We start from the raw sequence: 19,956 nt of genomic DNA, 5'->3' as shown, positions 1-19,956 counted from the left end.
TAAATGCTGCCACCTGAACACAATTAGCATTGGTTTACCTGGAGGTTTTTACTTATGATATTTAGGGCATGCCCTTGCTTTCAGGTTTTGTTGGTTTAGTCTTTTTTATTGCAGGTTATTGTTAAGTTTTAGCTCTAAGGTAAGCCCAACCCGTGCCTGGGATCTCTCGCAGTGACTGTCTTCCCTCCTTCTTAATTTTCTCTGCTCCTTGGCCTCTTCCCCCTTGTCCCTCACCCCCAGTTCTGTAAGCCAAGCTGCTTCCTCTTTCTCCCTCTCCCTGGGACCATTTTTTGAGTATTTCTTTAGCACTTCCCCTTTTCAGACTTGCTGTGCAGCCATAGATGACAGAGGTACAGCATCTTGAGCAGACACTGCAGTAACCCTTTGCTTCCAACCGCCTGTGGCAGCACATTTTAATCTCATCAACAACTGCACAAACTATTTATAATCAGCTCTCTGATTACATTCCTGAGGTTAACATCCAAGTTGAAAGACCCAGCATAGCTGATACACTGCTGCAAAGCCTCCTCTCTCCCAGAGGTTTCCAGAGCTGCTGGTCAGTAGTTCAAGGCCGTGGTCAGAGGTGCTACCTTCTCACCTCCTGCTCAGGTCTCCCACCTCACTGCTTCCCTTCTTGCTTCCCCTGCCCTCCCCCCTGCCTCCCACAGTGGTACCCTTGGAAAAAGCTGATCAAAATGTGCCTGTGTTGATGTGGCCCAGCAGGCAAAGCCTGCATTCCATACCCCCAGCAGGGTCTCCCCAGCTCACCCAGCCTGTGTCTGATCCTGAGGGGATGCAGCCCTTGCAGCACCCAGCTGGTGACTGGAGACACAGATGCTATTGCTTGCCCTGCTGCTGTCCCTCCCTGATGCTCAAGCTGTTTTTCTGTCACCATCACAGAGCCAGGTCACTTTGGGCAGCTAAGCCACCTGTTGTTTTTGAACTGATTTCAGTATGACCCAAACCCCCACTCTTCTTTTGTGACTTACTTAGAAAAGTGAGTGTCACCCTACAGAAACCTGGAGTCCTGCTGGCCACCGAGCCCTTAGACGTGGTCTGCAGGGAAGCCCCACTAGAGCAGAGTGCTGGCCAGGGAGGCTTATACATCACATGCAGGCATAAAATATGGGAACTAGTGAAAGGGGTGGAAGAATCTGGTTTTCATTTTGCCTTTGGATGTGGGTTGGTCACTGTGGTAGAGGGAAGGGTCTAGCATGACGTTACTGCAGCCATTTAATACCTGAGCTGTTCTAAAAAAGCAGGAGAGGGACTTTTTACAAGGGCATGTAGTGATAGGACAAGGGGAAATAGCTTCAAATTGACAGAGGGTAGGTTTAGATTAGATAATAGGAAGAAATTCTCTACTGCCCAGAGACACTATGGATGCACCATCCCTGGAAGTTTAAGGCCAGGTTGGATGGGGCTTTGAGCAATGTAGTCTGGTGGAAGTTGTCCATGCCTGTGGCAGGTGGTGTTGAAACTAGGTGATCTCTAAGGTCTCTTCCAACCCAAAGCATTCTGTGAGTCTGTGCTTTCACTCAGCAGCACCTCAGCAAGCAGAAGCTACCAAACATAAAGCAGAGCTCCTGTCGTGCTGCTGGAGACTCGGTAAAGCTGGATCCTTCTTCTGATGCTTCTCCCATCTTCCATAGATCTCAGGAGACAATTTCACCATAATAGTGCATGCATTCTTATTCCCATATTGGGAAAGAAAACCAAGAATTATGGACTTGGCTTTAAATGTCAAGCCTGAAGGGCAGAGAGATCAAAGACCACTTGGGGTTATTTATTGGCTTCATGAGGTCTTAATAACAGGCAGGCTGAATGAAGAAAGCTACACCTGTGGGGTCACCACTCTTACCAGCAGTGTGGGCAATGGGACCAGACGTAAGGCAGGGAAGCCACAGTCTTCCAAGTGCATGTCCAGGCTCAGAACCTCCTGCAGCAGCAGCATCCTCATCACCTAAAGGTCATCCCTCATCCAGAAATCTCATAGCCTCAGCCAAGGTGACATGGGAGTGTGCTGAGCATGGGGAGCCAGCTGAGGATGAGGAGGCAAAGAAGAGTGAAGAGGCTCAGCAGGAGAAGCATTCTATGCAGAGAAGGTTACTCCTGCCTTCAACCAGCCTTTTTGCATTGCATCATGCAGGAGAGGTATGGGCTGTGCATTTGAGGAAGTGGCTTTTAGCTGAATGGAATAAGGGAACACAAAATGTTCTGTGTTCAGTATCAGAAGTAAACAGAAAGAGGAAATGCTTGTCTCTGTTGAGAAGGATCTTGCAAATTTAAATCACCCTGTTGGTGTTTACTATTAATCATGTTTTTATGCAGATGATTGTAAATTGCCCAGTGATGGTTGTTTCCACTACTCTTTCTAAAGGTTTTGTGGTTAAATAAGTAGAACCAACATTTTTTAATGGTCATGGAGTACTGTGGTTGGTACATCTTTGCATCAGATACTCTCAAACCACTCAGATAATATTACTACTGCTTTATGCATATTCTGGAAAACCTGTTACCGGTCCATCTTTCAGAGGTAACAAGATGGATTTGCATGGTACCTTTCTGTATACAATTTGAAGGCAGGAGGACCTATTAGGTCATCTAGGTTGGTCTTCTACACACCCCATCCTACGGAATTTCATTAGGTAAGAACCTGTAAAGCTCACCATGTTCAACTAGACAGAAATATTCTGGTCTTGTGCTCAGCAGGCAAAGGCAGAGCACCACCACCAGTCCTTTGGCATTATGGGCAAAATCACTTTTGGGAAATGACTACTGTGCATCTTGTTTTCTTTTGAGGCACTCTAATTATGCAACAGTCTTCATGACAGAACATCTTGATCTCTAGGAAGAAAAGAACATGGTTTCATTTGTTTGGAAAAGCCAGGTCCTATTTTTTTGGTTTGTGATTATCCTGGAAAATCTGAACTTCAGAATCTGATTTTAAGACAACATTAAAATTAGGAGCTTACAAGGCTTTCTTCTCTCTCTTTCCACTAATTGACTGTCATGATGCAGGCAAAGCAAGCTATTGCACCAGTCATTTGTTTGAAGACAAAAACCTGTTTTGGGGGGTGCTGTGGATTTTTTTTTATTAAACATTACAGGATTATTAGTGGCATGACAGGGATCTGCAGGGGAACATGCTCCATAGTTGGAAGTATTCTCTGTGTAGGTCTAGGGCAGCAAAAACAACCCTTTTTGCCTCAAAATCAGCTGATTCTGGTTTACTCTGACATGCAATAAGACAGGGTGGCTTTCTTGGGAAGCAGCAATGTGATGTTCTCGCATACTTTGGGATGCAAGTCCCAGGATGTAATAAACACACGAGCTGACAGACAGCAAACAACCGCTGACAGCTGTGAAAGGGTTGCTTCATTCAGCAGGTGTTTGGATTTCATTTTGAATGACTCATTAATGTGAGTTTTGGAGATTATTGTGCTATCTGCAGCGACACCCGCTGGTGATGAAGCAGTAGTATACCTCTGACCCTGGTCCCTCAAAAAGCCAGACCGGCTGTGATTGTTCCGCTGTCTGCAATCAAGAGCAGGAGGCAATATACAGCTGAAAGGTAGTTTTTCCTGGTAATGAGTAACATTCCTTACAGAATATGGGGTAACAAGTCTTAATTTAGCTGTTATTATTCATACTGCTAATATTTCTAATCACTAGATGTGATTTCATACACATACTGCCTGGCTTTAGCAAAAAAAAAAAAAATAAATTGATCCATAGTTAAAAATATAAATTGCATGTGGCTGTATAGTAATCCAGTGAATGTATACTAATCTGGTTTAAAGTTTAAGGAGAAACCATATGAACTTCTAAGAGCAATGTATCATGTATAGAAAGAGACGTAGTACTTGGTTTAGTAGATACTCTCAGAGGTTGTTATGGGAAGAAGGCAGACTGATGGCATTCAAAATAAGGATTTGCTTAGCCAGAAGGGAGTATTTGACCTGCTGTAAAACAGACAGCATGAGTTGCCTCCCTAGTTTCAGCCTCTCTTACTTTCTTCCTCCTTCCATTGCTTAACATTAAATGTGTTTATTCAAAAAAGAAAAAAGAAATTGGTTTTAGTTTTATTGGTTTGGTTTTTGTTTGGTTGGTTTTTTTGGTTTTTTTTTTTTAGTTTTACTAGAAAACAATAAAAGTTGTTAGGTATCTCATGTGCTATCTTTTTAACTTCATAACTGATTTTTGAAAAGTTTGTGATTCTGTTGGCTTTTCAAGTCAGCAAAATACTAATGTCAGACTTCTTAAAAGCCTTCTGGACACGATTTACGTGATGATCCAGGTAGTAACAGATCTTCAGGTGAAAACAGGTGTTTGCTTCCTAGCTCAGCTTGGAAACTGCAGCCACACTTGGCATGAAGGCCTCTCTTGTGGAAGCGAAGAACTGTTCCCACCAGTGTAGCATATTCACTTTCATGAAAGTGTTTTCACCCAGCCTTGCACCTGACTTGGTTTGGCAAGGAGGTCTGGTGAGCTAGGGAGCTCATGGATAATTAGGAAAATGTGATCCAGTCAAAAGGTTGAACTTGGTTAAGAGGCAGTGGGATGGAAGATTATTACAAATAGAGTAAGTGTTTAGGAAAGACATGAGAAAAATAGGACAGATACAAATAAGACACAAGAAAAAAGGATGTTACCACCTCTCCCTCTGCCTTCTCCGACAGGCTCTGTCTCTACAGGCACGTCCTACAGACTGGAAGACCATCCCTCAGTTAGAAGTATCTAGATGCTGCCTTGAAGGAATCTACTGACTTGGAGTAAAATGCAGCTCTTGTCCTGAAAGGACTTGATGGGAATACCTCATTTCCTAAGCCCTACCTCTACTAAATGATTGGTGCTTAGAGTATAGAAATTCAGCAGAAAATAAACTCCCTTGCTTTCCAACTAGTCCTCAGAGATCAGAGGGGCTGGATGCGGCTAGGTTTATTTTCTGATTATAACCTATTCAGCACTGTAAGTCTGGCTGCGTTCAGTGAGGTCTCAGATGCACAACATGGGTTACACTCTATGTCTGGTCTCATTCATGACCACACAATAACAAATAGTGCAGTTTATTGGAGCAACAGGCAATGTAACAGATTCTTTTCAGATTGCCAGTGATAAATGCACTAGACCTACATAATCTGAGAGTACAGCACTATGTACAAATGTTCCCAGGTATGCTCTGGTGCAGGTAGAAATCTTACCAGAGATGTCCCTGCTTTAGGGAGGAGAGAGGAACAAGCCCATCAACTTGTCTGCATGATGGTCACATTCTCATCCTCTGCCATGAAGGATTTCAAATACTTTTGGGAGAAGTGAATGTGAGACTGTAGTCAAGAATCCTGGTACTGTTATCATGAACAGTGGGGTGGGGCAGCCACTTTATATATAAAAGAGGGATATGGAGAGTTACAGAGAGAGAGACTACAAAGGCTGTGGGTCACACCCAGGGGTGGAACAAGCATCACTCCCTCTTCTATCTGGCTAATTGCAGAGTTAAGGTAAGATTAATGATAACCCATCACTGGGCCATTATGCCCACTGTAATCCCTCCAGCATATATCTCATGGCATACCTTGAGAAATCCCCTTCCCACATATGCCACAGTGTGTCTCATGCTGCAGGCCTCATTCCTCCAACTCGCTACTCATTGTAGCCCAGCTTTGGTTTTGTTTTGCTCTATTTTAAAGACCATTGGAAAAGCTGTACAATAATTTTCCTTTAAAGGGCTAAGACGAATCAAGACCAGAACCTACTAAACCTAAGAGAAGAGCAAACTCTGTGACATGAGTTTTTCATAGCAAAATAACTAAGAACTCAAAGAACATCCCTATGCCCCATTACTTTGAAGCAGATTAAGACAAGTCCTGTCAGTCATTTACAACATACAACCTTGCAAATGCTTGTTGTAATTCACCATCTACATGAAGAAGGGGCCTATTTAATTTTTCAACAGAAGCATGGGCAATAATCTGCCCAGAACTGAAACTTCAATGAGTTAAAATAGACCAACTCTTTCTCACAGAACATTTACACAAGAGAGAAACAGGATTGCTCCTATCCAGCAGGCAGTCATCAGGGAACTCATCTACAATGTTTAAAACTGCCTCCTCTGCATCCCTTTTGAACCTGCATTTCCCAGGTCTCAATCACTACTTTACTACCTGGCTGTACAATGGCATACAATGCTTTAAGGTGGCTTCTTTTCAACTTCAGGTGGTAAGGCAGATGGGGGAGAAAAAGAACAAGAGTAATTTGAGGAAAAAAGGATATAATTAAAGTTAAAATTAATCTGCAAAAGCTATCAGATCCTGAACAAATGACACACATTGAAAAGCATGATACAATTTAGGAAACAGTATTTAATTAAAAAAACCAAGTACCAAATGCCTCTGGAAGTGAACATCAATGCCAACACTGTTTTTGCTACACAATTTAAAAAGAGTTTCAAGTCTTGTTTTGCAAGCACCCTATAGTAATTTCATATTCTGTCTTCCACTGATCTTAAAAAGACTGCTACAAGCTGAAATATCAGCAAAAATGTTTTGCAATTTTTGTAAAAGTCTGTTTCACAAAATTCAGAGTCAAGAGATACCAATTTACTATTTGTTAACATATTTTAGCTGAAGTTTGTAATTAACTCAATGGAAATTAAGAGTTATGAAGTGAAATTTCTCCAGTACCACAAATCTAGGTTTTCATACAGATTACACGTGGTACGCACAGAGCAAAGCCACTCTTATTTAAGGCCAAAAAGAGGAAAGCACACTGTTCAGAATGCAGACTTCCTTTTGCACTGGTTCTTATAGTCCCAGATATGCCCCAAGAGCTCCACCCTCAGGGAGCTGCAGAAAAAGACATTTTGGAAGACTGGTCCCTTGGGCACTCAGTTTCAAGGTCAGAGTACAAAATTTATTTTGAAACAGCTACCATGTTGATATAAATACTTTGTCTAATATTCCACACACAAAGTTATTAAATTATCAGGAATTATCAGGAAAAACTGACTGTTCTCTAAACATGCTTTGTAATTGTATGCAAAAATATGAAATGGCTGTTTTCCACAGTTTATGCCCGAAAGCGTAAAAATAGTTAGGTTAACTTATAACCTAAACTTCAAGAAATCGAGTTAAGAAATGTATGATGACACTACTATCATATTACCATCACTGACATTCTCAATCCTCTTTGTAAGATATGAAACCAAACTATTTACAAGAACTGTTTCTTTTCTCAGCCCCTTCAGCAAAGTAAAATGTAGCACCAAAAAGCTCCAGCAAATTATCTGATCTTTCTTTAGTCTCCCCTTCCTCATTTTTTGTGATACTCAGAGCACTACTTTCAAATCTGCTTCAGCTACTCAGGTTTGCATTTCTAACACAGCCATACTATGTTTTACTTCTAACAACAGACATATATCTAACTTTGAGACACTTCATTCTGCCACACACAGTAGTGAACAGTTACTCAGATCTAAAAGTCGTATTTTGTACTAATATTGCATATAAAATGCAGATAAAAACATGAACTGAAAAATTATTTTAGGAAGGGAAATAAAATTCTTTGGTGAGCATAGAGACAATACATGGAATCTGTTTCTTTGCATTAAAATCTTGTCGAGTTGAACAGGACTCATACTCTGCCACTCTGCGATTTACACGAGTTAAAATCTGCATGAGTTCAAGTTTCCTTGCGTGTTCCTTCAGCATTTTACACAGTGACTGAATAAACCAAGAGCCTTCAGCTGAATTCCTCCAGGAGTAATAGCCTGTGGAAGAGAGCAATGTCAAAGTGATCAGATGGAGCAGCCTTTGATACAGGACAGATCAGCAATTAGGGGAACATTGCATTGTTTCCAATAGCAATCAGTGTTTTAAAATAAAAACTCAAAACCACCAACCAGCAACATTTAGATTTTATAATCTCCACAAATTCCAACTCAAAATTTTTTTCTAATCCCATCATCTTCTATAACCTAAGAAAACCTTAAGTATGAAGAAAATCAAAAGGCAGGAAAACTACCTTCTGCTGCAGCAAGCGTAGTCATTAATAACTATTCTTCATGGAGTACACAAATACAAAGGAGAGGTGACAGTACAGATGGAAAATGGGTTTCAGTGTCACTAGCTTCAGGAATATGTGCAGAATTAAAGACTGAACCTACTTCTGCTAAGTGGAAATGTAAAGCACTTATGAAGGGCACTGCCACTACCAATTTTGCTTAAGGATGCAATGCAAATACAGTTGGATAGACAAATAATATGATGGTGTTTATCATCCACTTCTGCATATCTGATTGTTTGGTTCTCTGAGAATATCTTTTCGTCTTGCTGTACATTATTTGCACAACTCCAATTAACTAAATTTCCAGCAGATGAACATTCGAGGGTTTGCTAGTGAGAAGGATATACTCAGGGTTTGGTAGGGGTTTTGTAGGAACTGAGAATAGCCTCAGAACCACCTCAAAAAGAAATCAAATCAAGGTAAAACATGTGATTGAGGGAAGTAAATATATATTTTCATGAAAGAGTGTATTGGGTCTGGCTGAGCATTTTCCCACAGCAGCCCTCAGTGCTGTGCTTTGCATTGGTAGCTGGAAAGGTGTTGGTAACACCCAAGTGCTTCGGCCACTGCCGAGCAGTGCTGCCTCTCCAACATTCCCCCTGCCAAGGGGCTGGGAGGGGGCAAGATCCTGTGAAGGGACACAGCTAGGACAGCTGACCCAAACTGACCAAAGGGACATTCCATACAAGTGAAGTCACCCACTGACTAGGTCCAACTCCAAACTTTAATTTGTAGCATGAGTGCAGGCGGACATGGACAGTCTCTCACCTGGAGCTGTAGAATAGGCATACAGGAAGTCTGCTTCTACAGGTATTTTCTGACACACTGCTTCTTCTGATCCACTGTCTGTCTGGATACCAGAATCTAATTCTGTCCCTCTACAAGCCTATTTGGTGGAAGGAAGAATGGAAAATAATATTAAAATTAAAAAATAAAGGCAGTGATCTTTATAAAAATACTGGTATTTTGTGTTTTAAAAATAATAATATATCATGATTAAAAACCATACGTCATGATTAAAAACCCGCAAAAATAAGAAGACTTTATATGTCACATTTCCATTAGACAGACTCAGAAGAAAAGCAGTAACATTTATTTAAATCAGCTACATAGCTTGGGTAAGACAGATATTAATTCAAAAGTGCACTCAGAAACTCATTAAATATTGCCTAAGATTTCATTTAATACATAGAATTAGTGCAATATCAGCTATTATAAATACTGCCTACCTAACAGGGAAAATGGTGCCACTTTAGACCTGAAGAGAATGTTACTTTGAGAGCAACTGCATTCAAATCCTTTAGAAAGGATTAACTTTTTGCACTAATCATTAGTGGGAAATGGTATTTTTTTTTTTAACTATCTGGCTGATTTGATGATCATTGTTCAGCTGTACATCACCTGAATGAAGAAGAGCTTGGGTTTTCCTGCTAAACTTCTGCATCTGTCACCCCTGAAAAGGCTTGTTAGTGCTTTCAGTTCAAGAGGCCCATCTGTACCATAGATCAATCCTTCGTCGCCATGGCTTAGCAACACGCAAACAAAACTGCTTCGCTTGCTGTGATCTTCTTCAGAAACTTGAAAGCAAAAAGAGAATTATCTTAACTTCCCATATTCCCTCAAAATTTTGAACATGTGATCCTTCCTATGTCACAGAAGTCTTTAAGAACTAATTCACATGTTTAGAAACCTGCAGTTTTCACTTCTGAACAGAAGCTCCCTGCCTACTTTACCTCAGGAGGTTGGGCACAGGACACTCCAAATTAAGGGCCAACCCTACCCATTGCAAGACATGGTCACACAGCTAGGTCAGGAATACTGTAAGGAGACAAAAAGGGTATTCCCACAGTGTCTCAAAGTCTGAATGACACACCTCATTCATGCAATAATGGCCAGTCTTGTGATCTGGGACTGGACTGATGGAACATCCGGAGTTTTGGGAAAGAATGGAGAAGTCCTACCTCTCTTTCCACTTGGGGATGCCTCGACTACTTGGATTATATGGGAACTAAATGTAGCACGGCAGTTGCTGCTGCTCCTGCAGGGACCTAGGTACTAGCAGTACACTTCTCTCTTGCTCACTTTTTACCTGTAGTGAGGTCTAGAAAGATTTTTGAATCCTCTTGATTTTGTACTTACAGTTATTTAAGCTTGATATAAAGTGTTTGTAGATTTATAGTTTTTTTTTCCCTCCATCTTGTGGTATACAAATAGCACAGAATTTAAATTCTCCAATGTCTTTTGTTGCCTGACATTGTGGGAAATGTACTTGAGGACCAAGATGATTTTTTCAAATTTATGAAAAGACAAACAAGGTTTAAAAAAAATGATCCAAAAGAAACTATGAGTGGTAACTCAGAAAGATGTAAAAGTTTGTAGATGAAAAATGAAAACAGTCCCTAAATCTGAAGTCTTACTGTTTAGTGCTTACCAAACCATTAAATTCCTGTTCTGGAATAAATTAACTGTTTCAACTTCACTCAAGTGATGTACACTGAGGCATCTCTACAATTTATGGACAAGCACTGCATTTAGAAGAGTCACATTTTCAGCTACTGTCAACAGACCAGCTGCAACAATACTAATAAATTAACCATACCTGGGAACACTTTCTGGCATAAACACTTTCATTAAAAAAAAAAAAAAACAAACCAACAAAAAAACCCAACAAAAACCAAACACAAAAACCAAGACCAGAATTGCTGCAGGCTAACTGCTGTTGGGAATAATCACTGGAATACTTTTACTGTCTGAGTGTGACCTGGAACAGTCTGGAAGAGCACTAGTGAGCATGAGTCACAGTCATGGCAGAGAACCTTCCATGACTTGACTAGAATGGCCTGTGTTCCAGGGCTACTGATACCTCCAGGCACCATTTAATGTAAGGGTCTAAATGTAGCCAAGTCCAAACAAAGCAGGACTAACACAGTAGTATAAAGCTCTCACTTGAGAGAAGGGTGTTTTGTTTCACAAGATAAACAACATGTGAGTTGTTTAACCAAAAGAAAATTCAGTCCATGCACCTGCAGTTCTGGTCCCTCAATCAGAACCCCTCTTTAGGCCACACCACTAATCATTTAGCACAGAACCCCTCTACCCAATCTAGCAGTTTTCTTTGCAACTCACAGAGCTTCAGTGATCCCAGGGTCAGAATACAAATCAGTCTGCATTTAAGTTTCAGCCTTTTTTCCAGCCTTCTTTAGAAGATGAGAAAGGATATGGAGACAACAGTCATGACACAAAACATGAAGAGACAGCAAAGACGAATAAACATAGAAACTGTGATGTACATGTCATCCTTAGCAATAAATCACCAGAAGGTGTGAAACATCTAAAAGAACCCAGAAACAAGTGAGGGCTAGAGATGTATTTGGAAACAATGGTTGACCTAACACACACACTGAACATGCAGTAACTTACCATTTTTCAACAGCTTAAAAATGTCCCCACATGAAAGATCATTGTTGATCTTTATTTTATATCCCAGCTTCATAAAAACTTCTCTGACACTTGCAGCATCTGCATCTGTCCCCGAACGAGGTAGCATCCCTATACATAAGGGAAATGTGTTATTTTTTTATATTATATAGATGGCATGGCCTGATTGAGCCAAATTCTCTTCTCGGTTATACCTGTATCTATCTGAAATATTCCATTATTCCAGATTCACTCTAACAGAGAAAACATTGCACTGTTACATGTGCACACCATCTCCCATCCTCTGCACCTGTATTGTAGATTTATCTATATCTTATTTTTATATCTACTTATCTATTTAAGGACATAAGAAAAATTCCATTTGCAATATAGAAATTATGACTAAAAAGTAAGACAGACTTGTACTGCTGATCAATTTTCCTCCTCCTTACTGCTATACCCTAATGTGGTCCCTCTATGGATATTTGGAAGAATGGACTGAAATGAATCACACCCATGACTTAATTTTAGAGTGCAATCGAAACTGGTCTGCATATTTAATTTTGAAGAGTAACACACTAATTTATCTAAATTAAGGAAAAAAGTCAAAAACTTGAAAGCGGTACCAGTATGTCTGTGGAAGTTCTTATTGTTTATTATTATACATTCCCCCATCTCTGGATAATCCATTCTGTAACTGTAGTCTGGCAGAATTCCAGAGTCCATAGACTTGCTAGCAGGTAGGTTCTTTCTGTATAGAAACCAGACAAAATTTAGGTGTTAATTTCTGATCTCTTTTTTCAAAATAATGACAATAATAGGCTATTCTAGCAAGCCCAATGAAAGTGCTAAGTTTGCATTTGTAGTAACCTTCTGTGGAACTTGGAACAAGCTTAAAATTAAAAGAATCAAGGAAGAACTGTGTTTAAAATTATAATGCTTCTGCACAGGAGAATATGAAAACTTAGTTTAAGGATGCCAATTACTGTATCAACAAAAACTCAGTTGGGTTTTTTTACTATCATCTTTTGAAATCTATGTACCTGGAGGAAAGGTTAGCTCTGAGAAAGCAAATCTGTTCTGAATTCTAACCAAAAGTCATTATCATTGAATTTTCACAAGAAAACATTCAAAACCTAAAAAGATGTGGCAGATGTGTGCTCCTTTTCTGCTTAAGCAATAGCCACCAGCATGATGGCTATATCTGGATGAAGCTGGACTTTGGGGAGATAGCTAACACAATAGCTAAGAGCCGTAAGTATTCTCCAACATCTAAGGACTAGCTGAGCATGCACCATCCCAAAATACAGCTCATATGCAAGTATGACTGTAAGTCATTTATCTTACTCCACATGCAGCAGGCTACCCACCAGGATCTCCTCTCCAGAAGGGATACCTCTCTAGGTTTCTCCTTGAGGCTGAGACATGCCTCACCACAACAGCTTCTAGATAAGTAATTGATAGCATGTTAAAGCTGCAAATCTTAGCTACGTGATAAAAAGGATTGATTGTGCACATATAATCCTTTAGACGTAAACCGTTGACCAAGTCCAGGACTAAATCTTAATCCAGCTTCACCCAGACTTCACTCTGAGAAGGAGTTTAAAAGTCCTTTGTCCTTTCTGAACATAAGGTCTCAACAGGAGGGTCTCCCCAACAGTTTTATCTGACCCTGTCCTCTATGCTGTAAATAATCAAGTGTACCTTGCCATGGAATCTTTTTAAACCACTGCTGTACCTACTACTGAAGGTTGTTAAATCACTGTTTTATATCAATAAACCTATTGCTACTTCTTCTCTCTTACAAGTGAAGTGCATCCATTCCATCCACAACAAAAGACCAAGACTCTACATGCAGCTGTAAATCTGCACACCAATTAATGAGCACAACAACCCCCCCCACCACTCATGACTCTGCAACAGCTGTCAATTTTCTCAGTCCACAGATGCTGAAGCTGGTATGAATTTTCCCACTTAAGCACATGTGTAGTGTAAGTTGTTACAACACTGGGGCCTGCAATCATACTATATTTTACAAATAAAAGGTCCATAATGCTCTTAAAACCTAATTTTTCATTGAAATATTAAAAAGAGTCAAATTAAGTTCCTAGAGAGAGCATAATCTGATGACAGTGCTAGACCAGTGTAACAACTAGCTGGCAGGACTGCGTTTCCTCCCTTCCACTCCCTAAGCTCCTCTTGCACTCCTGCTTCCACACACACAACTCTACAGCAGGTCAGCTCAAGCAGCTGAGCTGTCTTCTACAGGCTCAGGTCAGCTCTAGGAGCACTGCATAGAAAGATGTGAACATTTATCCTAGGGTGAGACACAGATGTCTCTTCTTGAGAAGAGCTAAGCACTTGATAGTACTGTTAAGCTAAGCCTAGCTGCACCTTAAAGTGTTTTGCTTTTTAGTTCCTTGTACATTCATGCAGCCTGCTCTGTCCCACACTGTATATTTTCAAAGTCAGTACAACTCTAAGAGTTGTTTATGATTATTACAATTTACAATAATTGAAACTTTTCCATTGAGCATAATTTCTTTTATGGCTCTTACCTTCCATTACAGCACAAGATTCCTCAAGACTTAAATTGAAGACTTAAACCAAAAGCACTTGACTTACCCTTTAAAACCTGGAATAGATTTTGCATCTGCCAGATCTTCCCCCAGATGTGGTCCATCTCCTATGTCTGTCATCATTGCTTTCAATTATCAGCTTGAAAACGCAAGAAAATAGAAGCATTATGACAGTTCACAGAATAACTTTAGCCTAATATATTAGTAGGCAAAAAAACCCCAAAAGGTATCTCTGAGTAATCCCTACACATTTCGTATTTGAAAGAAGAACATGAAACGTTTTTCTAAAAGTACTCTGGGAAAAAGTCTGCAGATCCCTGTGACCAAATCATTGAAAACACCTACAAAAAGCAAGATAAGACACAAAAATTGATAATAATCTTTAAAATATTGCAAGGTCCCCACATGCATCAGAAATTGAGAACCAAAATCAAGCAATACAAGATATTAGATATGTGCAAAGACTAACATAGATTAGAAATTGGATCATAGTAGTTTGAGAAATGAGTCATTTCTCTACATTCCATTTCAAATGAAAATATCACTGCATCCCATTTCAACTGGTGTATGTGAAGGTGTAGATACAAAAATGCTGCTAGCGAGGATTTTCTTGCTATTTTCTAAGTCCGTGAGAGACTTTTCTCTCTCACAGAAGAGGTAGCAGAGTTATGTAAACAACCAAACACCTGCAACCTTGAAAAGTCTTGTTTATGGTATAGTAGGAAAATATTTTGACAATGGATGTTTTAGGATTTTAGCCAATCACCCCCAAGGGGTGGCTGATCCTTTGTCCAATTAGACTGTGAAGAAAAAGTCTATAAAAGGGTTTGTAAAATAATTAAATAAATCAATCTTGCTGCACAATTCCTGCCTGTTGGATCTTCTCTCCTCCTCCTCCCTATGGCTGCGGGACACGGTGATACACCCTAGGGCCCAGGCCTGCGGTAATATGAAGGCAAATACAATAGTAATAAAATAAAACCCCAATAATGTAACTTTAAACAGTTGATGAAATGAACCCTATGCTGTGGGTTATTTACTTTTATGAGAGCACAGGACAATAAATTATAATAGGTACCAAATCAGAAATCAATTTAAAATCATCAAACCTCCCCCATGGTTACTTAGTGCATAATCATGGAACATACTACCAAAAGTTACCTTAAACTCAAGTTTCAGAAAACAATTATGCATCATAAATTTAAATTGCCAGATAAGACAAAGTAATAAATGCTTAGAAGTGCTGAGACCTCAATAAACAAACAAGGTATTACAAGGCAAGAATTTTGCAAAAACTTACTTTAGCAGATACATTTATGGTAAATAAGAAGGTGTAAGTAACCAGAGCAAGTAGCAAGATTTGCTGGACAGATATGATGAAGATTCTTATTCAAGGCTTAGGTTCTTTAGGGCAAACTATATTTGCCATCTTACATCATGATATTATGTTAAGTCTCAACTTCATATCTATACTCTTGTTAGTATAACACAAACACCCATTTTCGTGGCAACGATTACTGATGCATCAGAAGCACTAATTTGGTTATATATAACCTTCTTTCTTAACTTGTTTCTAGGAAGACATTACATTTTTAGTGACTTCAAAAGATCTTCAACGTTACTCTGAATACTATTTCAGAGCACTGATGTAATTAAATCTTCTTCTTCACCAAATTATTCCACACTTGCAACTGTATTATGTAATGCAGCAAACAGGAAATTTCCTGAAAATACATTTTCGTAAAGTAGTAAATAAGCTTGGTATTTTAGAAATAAAATGTTTAAAATACATTCTATCATTATGTTTTAGAAATTTACTTTAAAGACAGTATAATGGGGCAGGAACTAAATCTACAATGCTGAACTCAACTGCCTAGCATCTTGATCTGGATTCATTCACCCTAACTTCAAAGTCTAATTCATTAAAAGTACCCTATGGGAAGAAAAAGGCAAGCAGCTCCAAAGGGCAATTCAAATGCCTATGACCTGTGGCATGACAGTGATCCAACCCTATGCTGTATGGCAGGGAACATTAGCATTGCCAAAAAGTCTAGTCTACAGTGACAACTGGTGTGTGCACCCAGCTCTAACTGAAGAGCAGAGCTTCTGGTCCCCAGGAACTGGAAAGGATGGCTTTCACTGACAAGAATGCTGTAAGTTCTCCTGCTCCAGCACAGCCCAGTTTCCAGGAGTTTCTGACTTTTTCAACCATCCCTACTGCAATCATCCTTGGCTTTGGTTCTCAGCTTTCCTGAGCTCTCAGCCTGAGCAAAATTTGTAGGAAAACATCCAAGGAGACCAACCCACCATTCTGATGCAACTCATACTGCTCTTGCTCCTGGAGAAGAACTTTGTGCAAGAGCACAACCCAAACCCTTCAATGTGGCTGGGATTAATAAGAGAGACAGGGAAATGGTTTACTTCCTTCATTTGTTCTTTGTCTGACAACAGTAATAAACAGCCACACCATATAAAAAAAGCACAGCATCATGTGCCAACTCTATTATCAAAACCAGCTAGCAGGTGTACTGAGAGCAGTGTAACTGTGTCAGCACAGAAATCAACTTCTGCTAAAATCCCCGGTGTTTATCCCAGCTGTTTGGCACTATAAAGTTCTGCAGCACCAGTGCTGAAGTACATGAAGGAGAGAGTGTAAACTAGTAAATATGTGCCTACATGACCTGTGGCCAGCTCCCAACAGCTACTTGGAGAAAGACTCAGCCAAAGTACAGGGAAAGACAACACTCTCTGGCCAACAGATGAGCCCCTGGAATCATGAGGGAGGGTAAGTGACTCATTAGGCTGTCTTGGGTTCACATCAGGTGTGCTCCAACCAAACTGCTGAACAGCAGCAGACTTAACTAAGCAAACTGCAGACCCAACTGGCTGTGAGCACTGAATGCTTCTCACAACATAAATGTTCAAGCAGGATGCAAACACTAAGAGAGATCTTCAACATTTAAGCGACCTTAAATTAAGACTTATCTCCTTGACCCTTCTGCAACCTTACAATGTAAAGCTCTAAAACCGCTGTCCGTGATCCAGCGCCAAAGAAAAAATGAAATTGGAAGAAACCCGCAATTACAACAAACTATAGTACTTTCTTCCTGAAAAATGTAAAGCACAACTTGTAATACCATATCATAAAAATATTTCTTACTAAGGCCTCTGCAGGCCTAGTTCACAGCCTACAGTTTCAATTGTTTAATGAAGTGTTAGAGCTTACTGCACTCTACTTCATCACAATTGGATCTTGTCTGAGAGACTTTGCAGAAGTAATAGGGATTGTCTAGAAAAACTGGTTATAACACGTTAACTATTTGAAATTTGCATGCTTGATCTTCAGAACAGAATCTGTAACTCGCTTTTAATATCCATCAGTTCCTGAGCACCCTCAGGCACCAAGTCACCTGCACTTTAAAGAACAAAAGACACCCACAAAGAGATCTCTCTTTTGTTGCTAGGCACTCAAATGGGCGTTTGAACCAGCAGGGTATTTTATGCTCTAAAGCACCGGTCAGGGTAACAGCAGTGCTCTCCGGAGGATGGTGCTGATTCTAACAGGCTACTAAGAATTGCCTCATCTGGCTTTAGGTAATGCAGTGATGCCATGCATTTCCCTGTGGAGGATGATCTCATCCTGGTGGGGGGAGGTGCGGGGGGGAAGAAATCACGACATTGCTTTAAAAATGTATTAAAAATTTTTATTCTGCTCTTTGATATTATTTTCTCTGAAAGCTTAGGTAAGACGAGCTTTCAACTATAAGGAAATATAAAAAAGTCCATGAAAAGAGCAACATAATTTTTATAATCTAGCAAAACATATTCTGCAGATTTTAGCAAGCTTATTTTATAACACTTTATCTGAAAAAATACAATTAAAAAAAAAAAGAGACAACAAATATAAAGATGATACTACAATGGTCTTTACATATACTAAGTAGTAAGAAATAAAGTGGCTTGAAAAGGCCCAAAGCTATGCTCTGCAAGCCACCAGAAAATGACCAATGTCTCTCTGTACACCAATACGAGCAAAAATATTTTTCCCCTACATAAATACAGTTGTTCCAATGCTTTTCTTTTGACAGGAAAATAAATAAAACAACATTTTACTCCATTCCAGCCTGGATTCACTTATTCTGCCTAGACCTAATGAAAATAAGTTCACAGCATCATGTGTCACCACTGCCGTAAGAACCACCAGGTTCCTTTTTAAAGCAATATTTATTTGAAATGACAATCAACAAGAGAAACGAATGGTATAGTGATAAAAATAATACCAAAGCCTCTCAGACAGGGGAGGAAAGCAAATAACTAGTCTTTAGTTACCAACTGGATCCTGAAATATGCAAACCACAGAAGACAACACATGTTCAGTATATATCTGCTGCTACAAAGCAAAGACTGTAGCACTACTAAAACACATGTTCAAAACTGACATCAGTATTGTAAAACATCTCTTTCAAGATTAGAAAAGGGCAGTATTCCATCTCACATGACTGCAAGAGAAAATGTCAAGCATTCAAAGAAGGTATTTTTTGTACATGAACATATACACGACATAACATGATACTAATGCAGACATGCAAATTAAAAATTTTCCACCCTACAATGTATAATGCTAAACAATAATTATCTGACTAATAATGTAAGGAAAATATAGAAGCTGACAATATGAAAAAACATTTTAAATATACCATTAAATTTTCTGTGCGACACTATCCCCCTACTAAATACTGCTACCACCGAGGGAAGCAGGCCCATACATGTGACAGCTCTTCACATTACTTCTGGTCTTGATGTAGTTGTTGGAAAGCCCTGACACTGAGTCAGCATTCTGATCTTCCAAAAGCAAACAGACTTTTAGGTACTCAGCATGAAGCTGTAAAATCATCTGAAATTACTCAGGGTGTAGATGGGACCCTTGCTTATTCATTCAGCTGTACCTATTAACCCCACCACCACCGCTATAAGCAACAGCCATATCTAGTTCCTTAATACCAAGGACATGATGTGTTAGTTTGAAACCTACCACCTGACAAGCAGCTACCTAAAGGAGGGAACTATGAGTTAGAGGGTAAAAGACTACAGATGGCCAGCTCTATCCCTCAGCCCAGCAGGAAAGAAAGAGGGCACAATACACCTCGGGCAGCGCCTTTTACATGCTCTCAAAAGTTAGTCACAGTGGCTGCCAGGACCCCAAGCATGGTTTTCGTCGGTACAGACGAGGTTTAACACCCTTTGTTTTCTAAGGTCCGAATACAGATTCTGACCCCGTGTTTCCGGTTAGTTAATGGTCTACCGAGGGGATACCAGAGAGCAGCTTAGAATTAAAGCGCCTTTCCCTCCCTCCCCCCGTTTCGGCAGCTTCTCCACAAAAACAGGCTGAAAGGGACCAAACTAGCTACCTTAAGCTTCTGGAAGACTAATACCTGGGGCTCCGCGCTCTGCCCCCGGGCAGGGGGTAGCGGCGGGCTCTGGGATGGCACCGCGGGCGCTTCCTCCCGCCTGGCCCGCGGGTCATCCGCCCGCACCACCGACCGACCGAGCGCCGGGCCTGCGTGGCCGGGAGCCCCGAAGGCAGCCGGGGGAGAGGCGCTCTCAGCCGGGCCCGCCCTGGGCGAAACGCGGCTCCCCTCCTGCTCCCCGCAGCCGACATCCTCCGGGAGAGATGCGGCCGGCCAGGCGGACCTAGAGAGCCACAGCCTCGTCCAACCCCACCCCCGGCTTTGCTCGGCCCCGCCGCTGCGGCGCCCACATCCCGGCGCGCTCGCATCCTGACTCCGCCACCACCCACCAGCTCCGCCGCCTGCTCGCCCCGCCGACGCTGCGCTCCGACCTCGCTTGGCTGTGCGCTGCTCGGCGCGGAAAAAGCCCGTCGCTGCCCGGCCCGCCG

The 19,956-nt window shown here is 40.7% G+C and overlaps 1 protein-coding gene across 1 annotated transcript; it reads right to left on the bottom strand.

The window, feature by feature from the left end:
- Positions 1–6,342: 6,342 nt before the first annotated feature.
- CASP3 (caspase 3) lies at positions 6,343–19,948 on the bottom strand. Its single transcript, XM_048304175.1, has 7 exons — positions 19,858–19,948; positions 14,107–14,199; positions 12,108–12,232; positions 11,485–11,613; positions 9,466–9,641; positions 8,833–8,950; positions 6,343–7,768 (listed from the first exon to the last, which is right to left on the bottom strand). The coding sequence occupies exons 2-7, from the start codon at positions 14,181–14,183 to the stop codon at positions 7,542–7,544; spliced, it is 852 nt and encodes a 283-aa protein (XP_048160132.1). The 5' UTR covers positions 14,184–14,199; positions 19,858–19,948; the 3' UTR covers positions 6,343–7,541.
- Positions 19,949–19,956: the final 8 nt, after the last annotated feature.

Source organism: Corvus hawaiiensis, chromosome 5 (genome assembly GCF_020740725.1).
Source record: "Corvus hawaiiensis isolate bCorHaw1 chromosome 5, bCorHaw1.pri.cur, whole genome shotgun sequence".
Classification (NCBI taxonomy): domain Eukaryota; kingdom Metazoa; phylum Chordata; class Aves; order Passeriformes; family Corvidae; genus Corvus; species Corvus hawaiiensis.
This window is presented reverse-complemented; position numbering and strand designations above follow the sequence as displayed.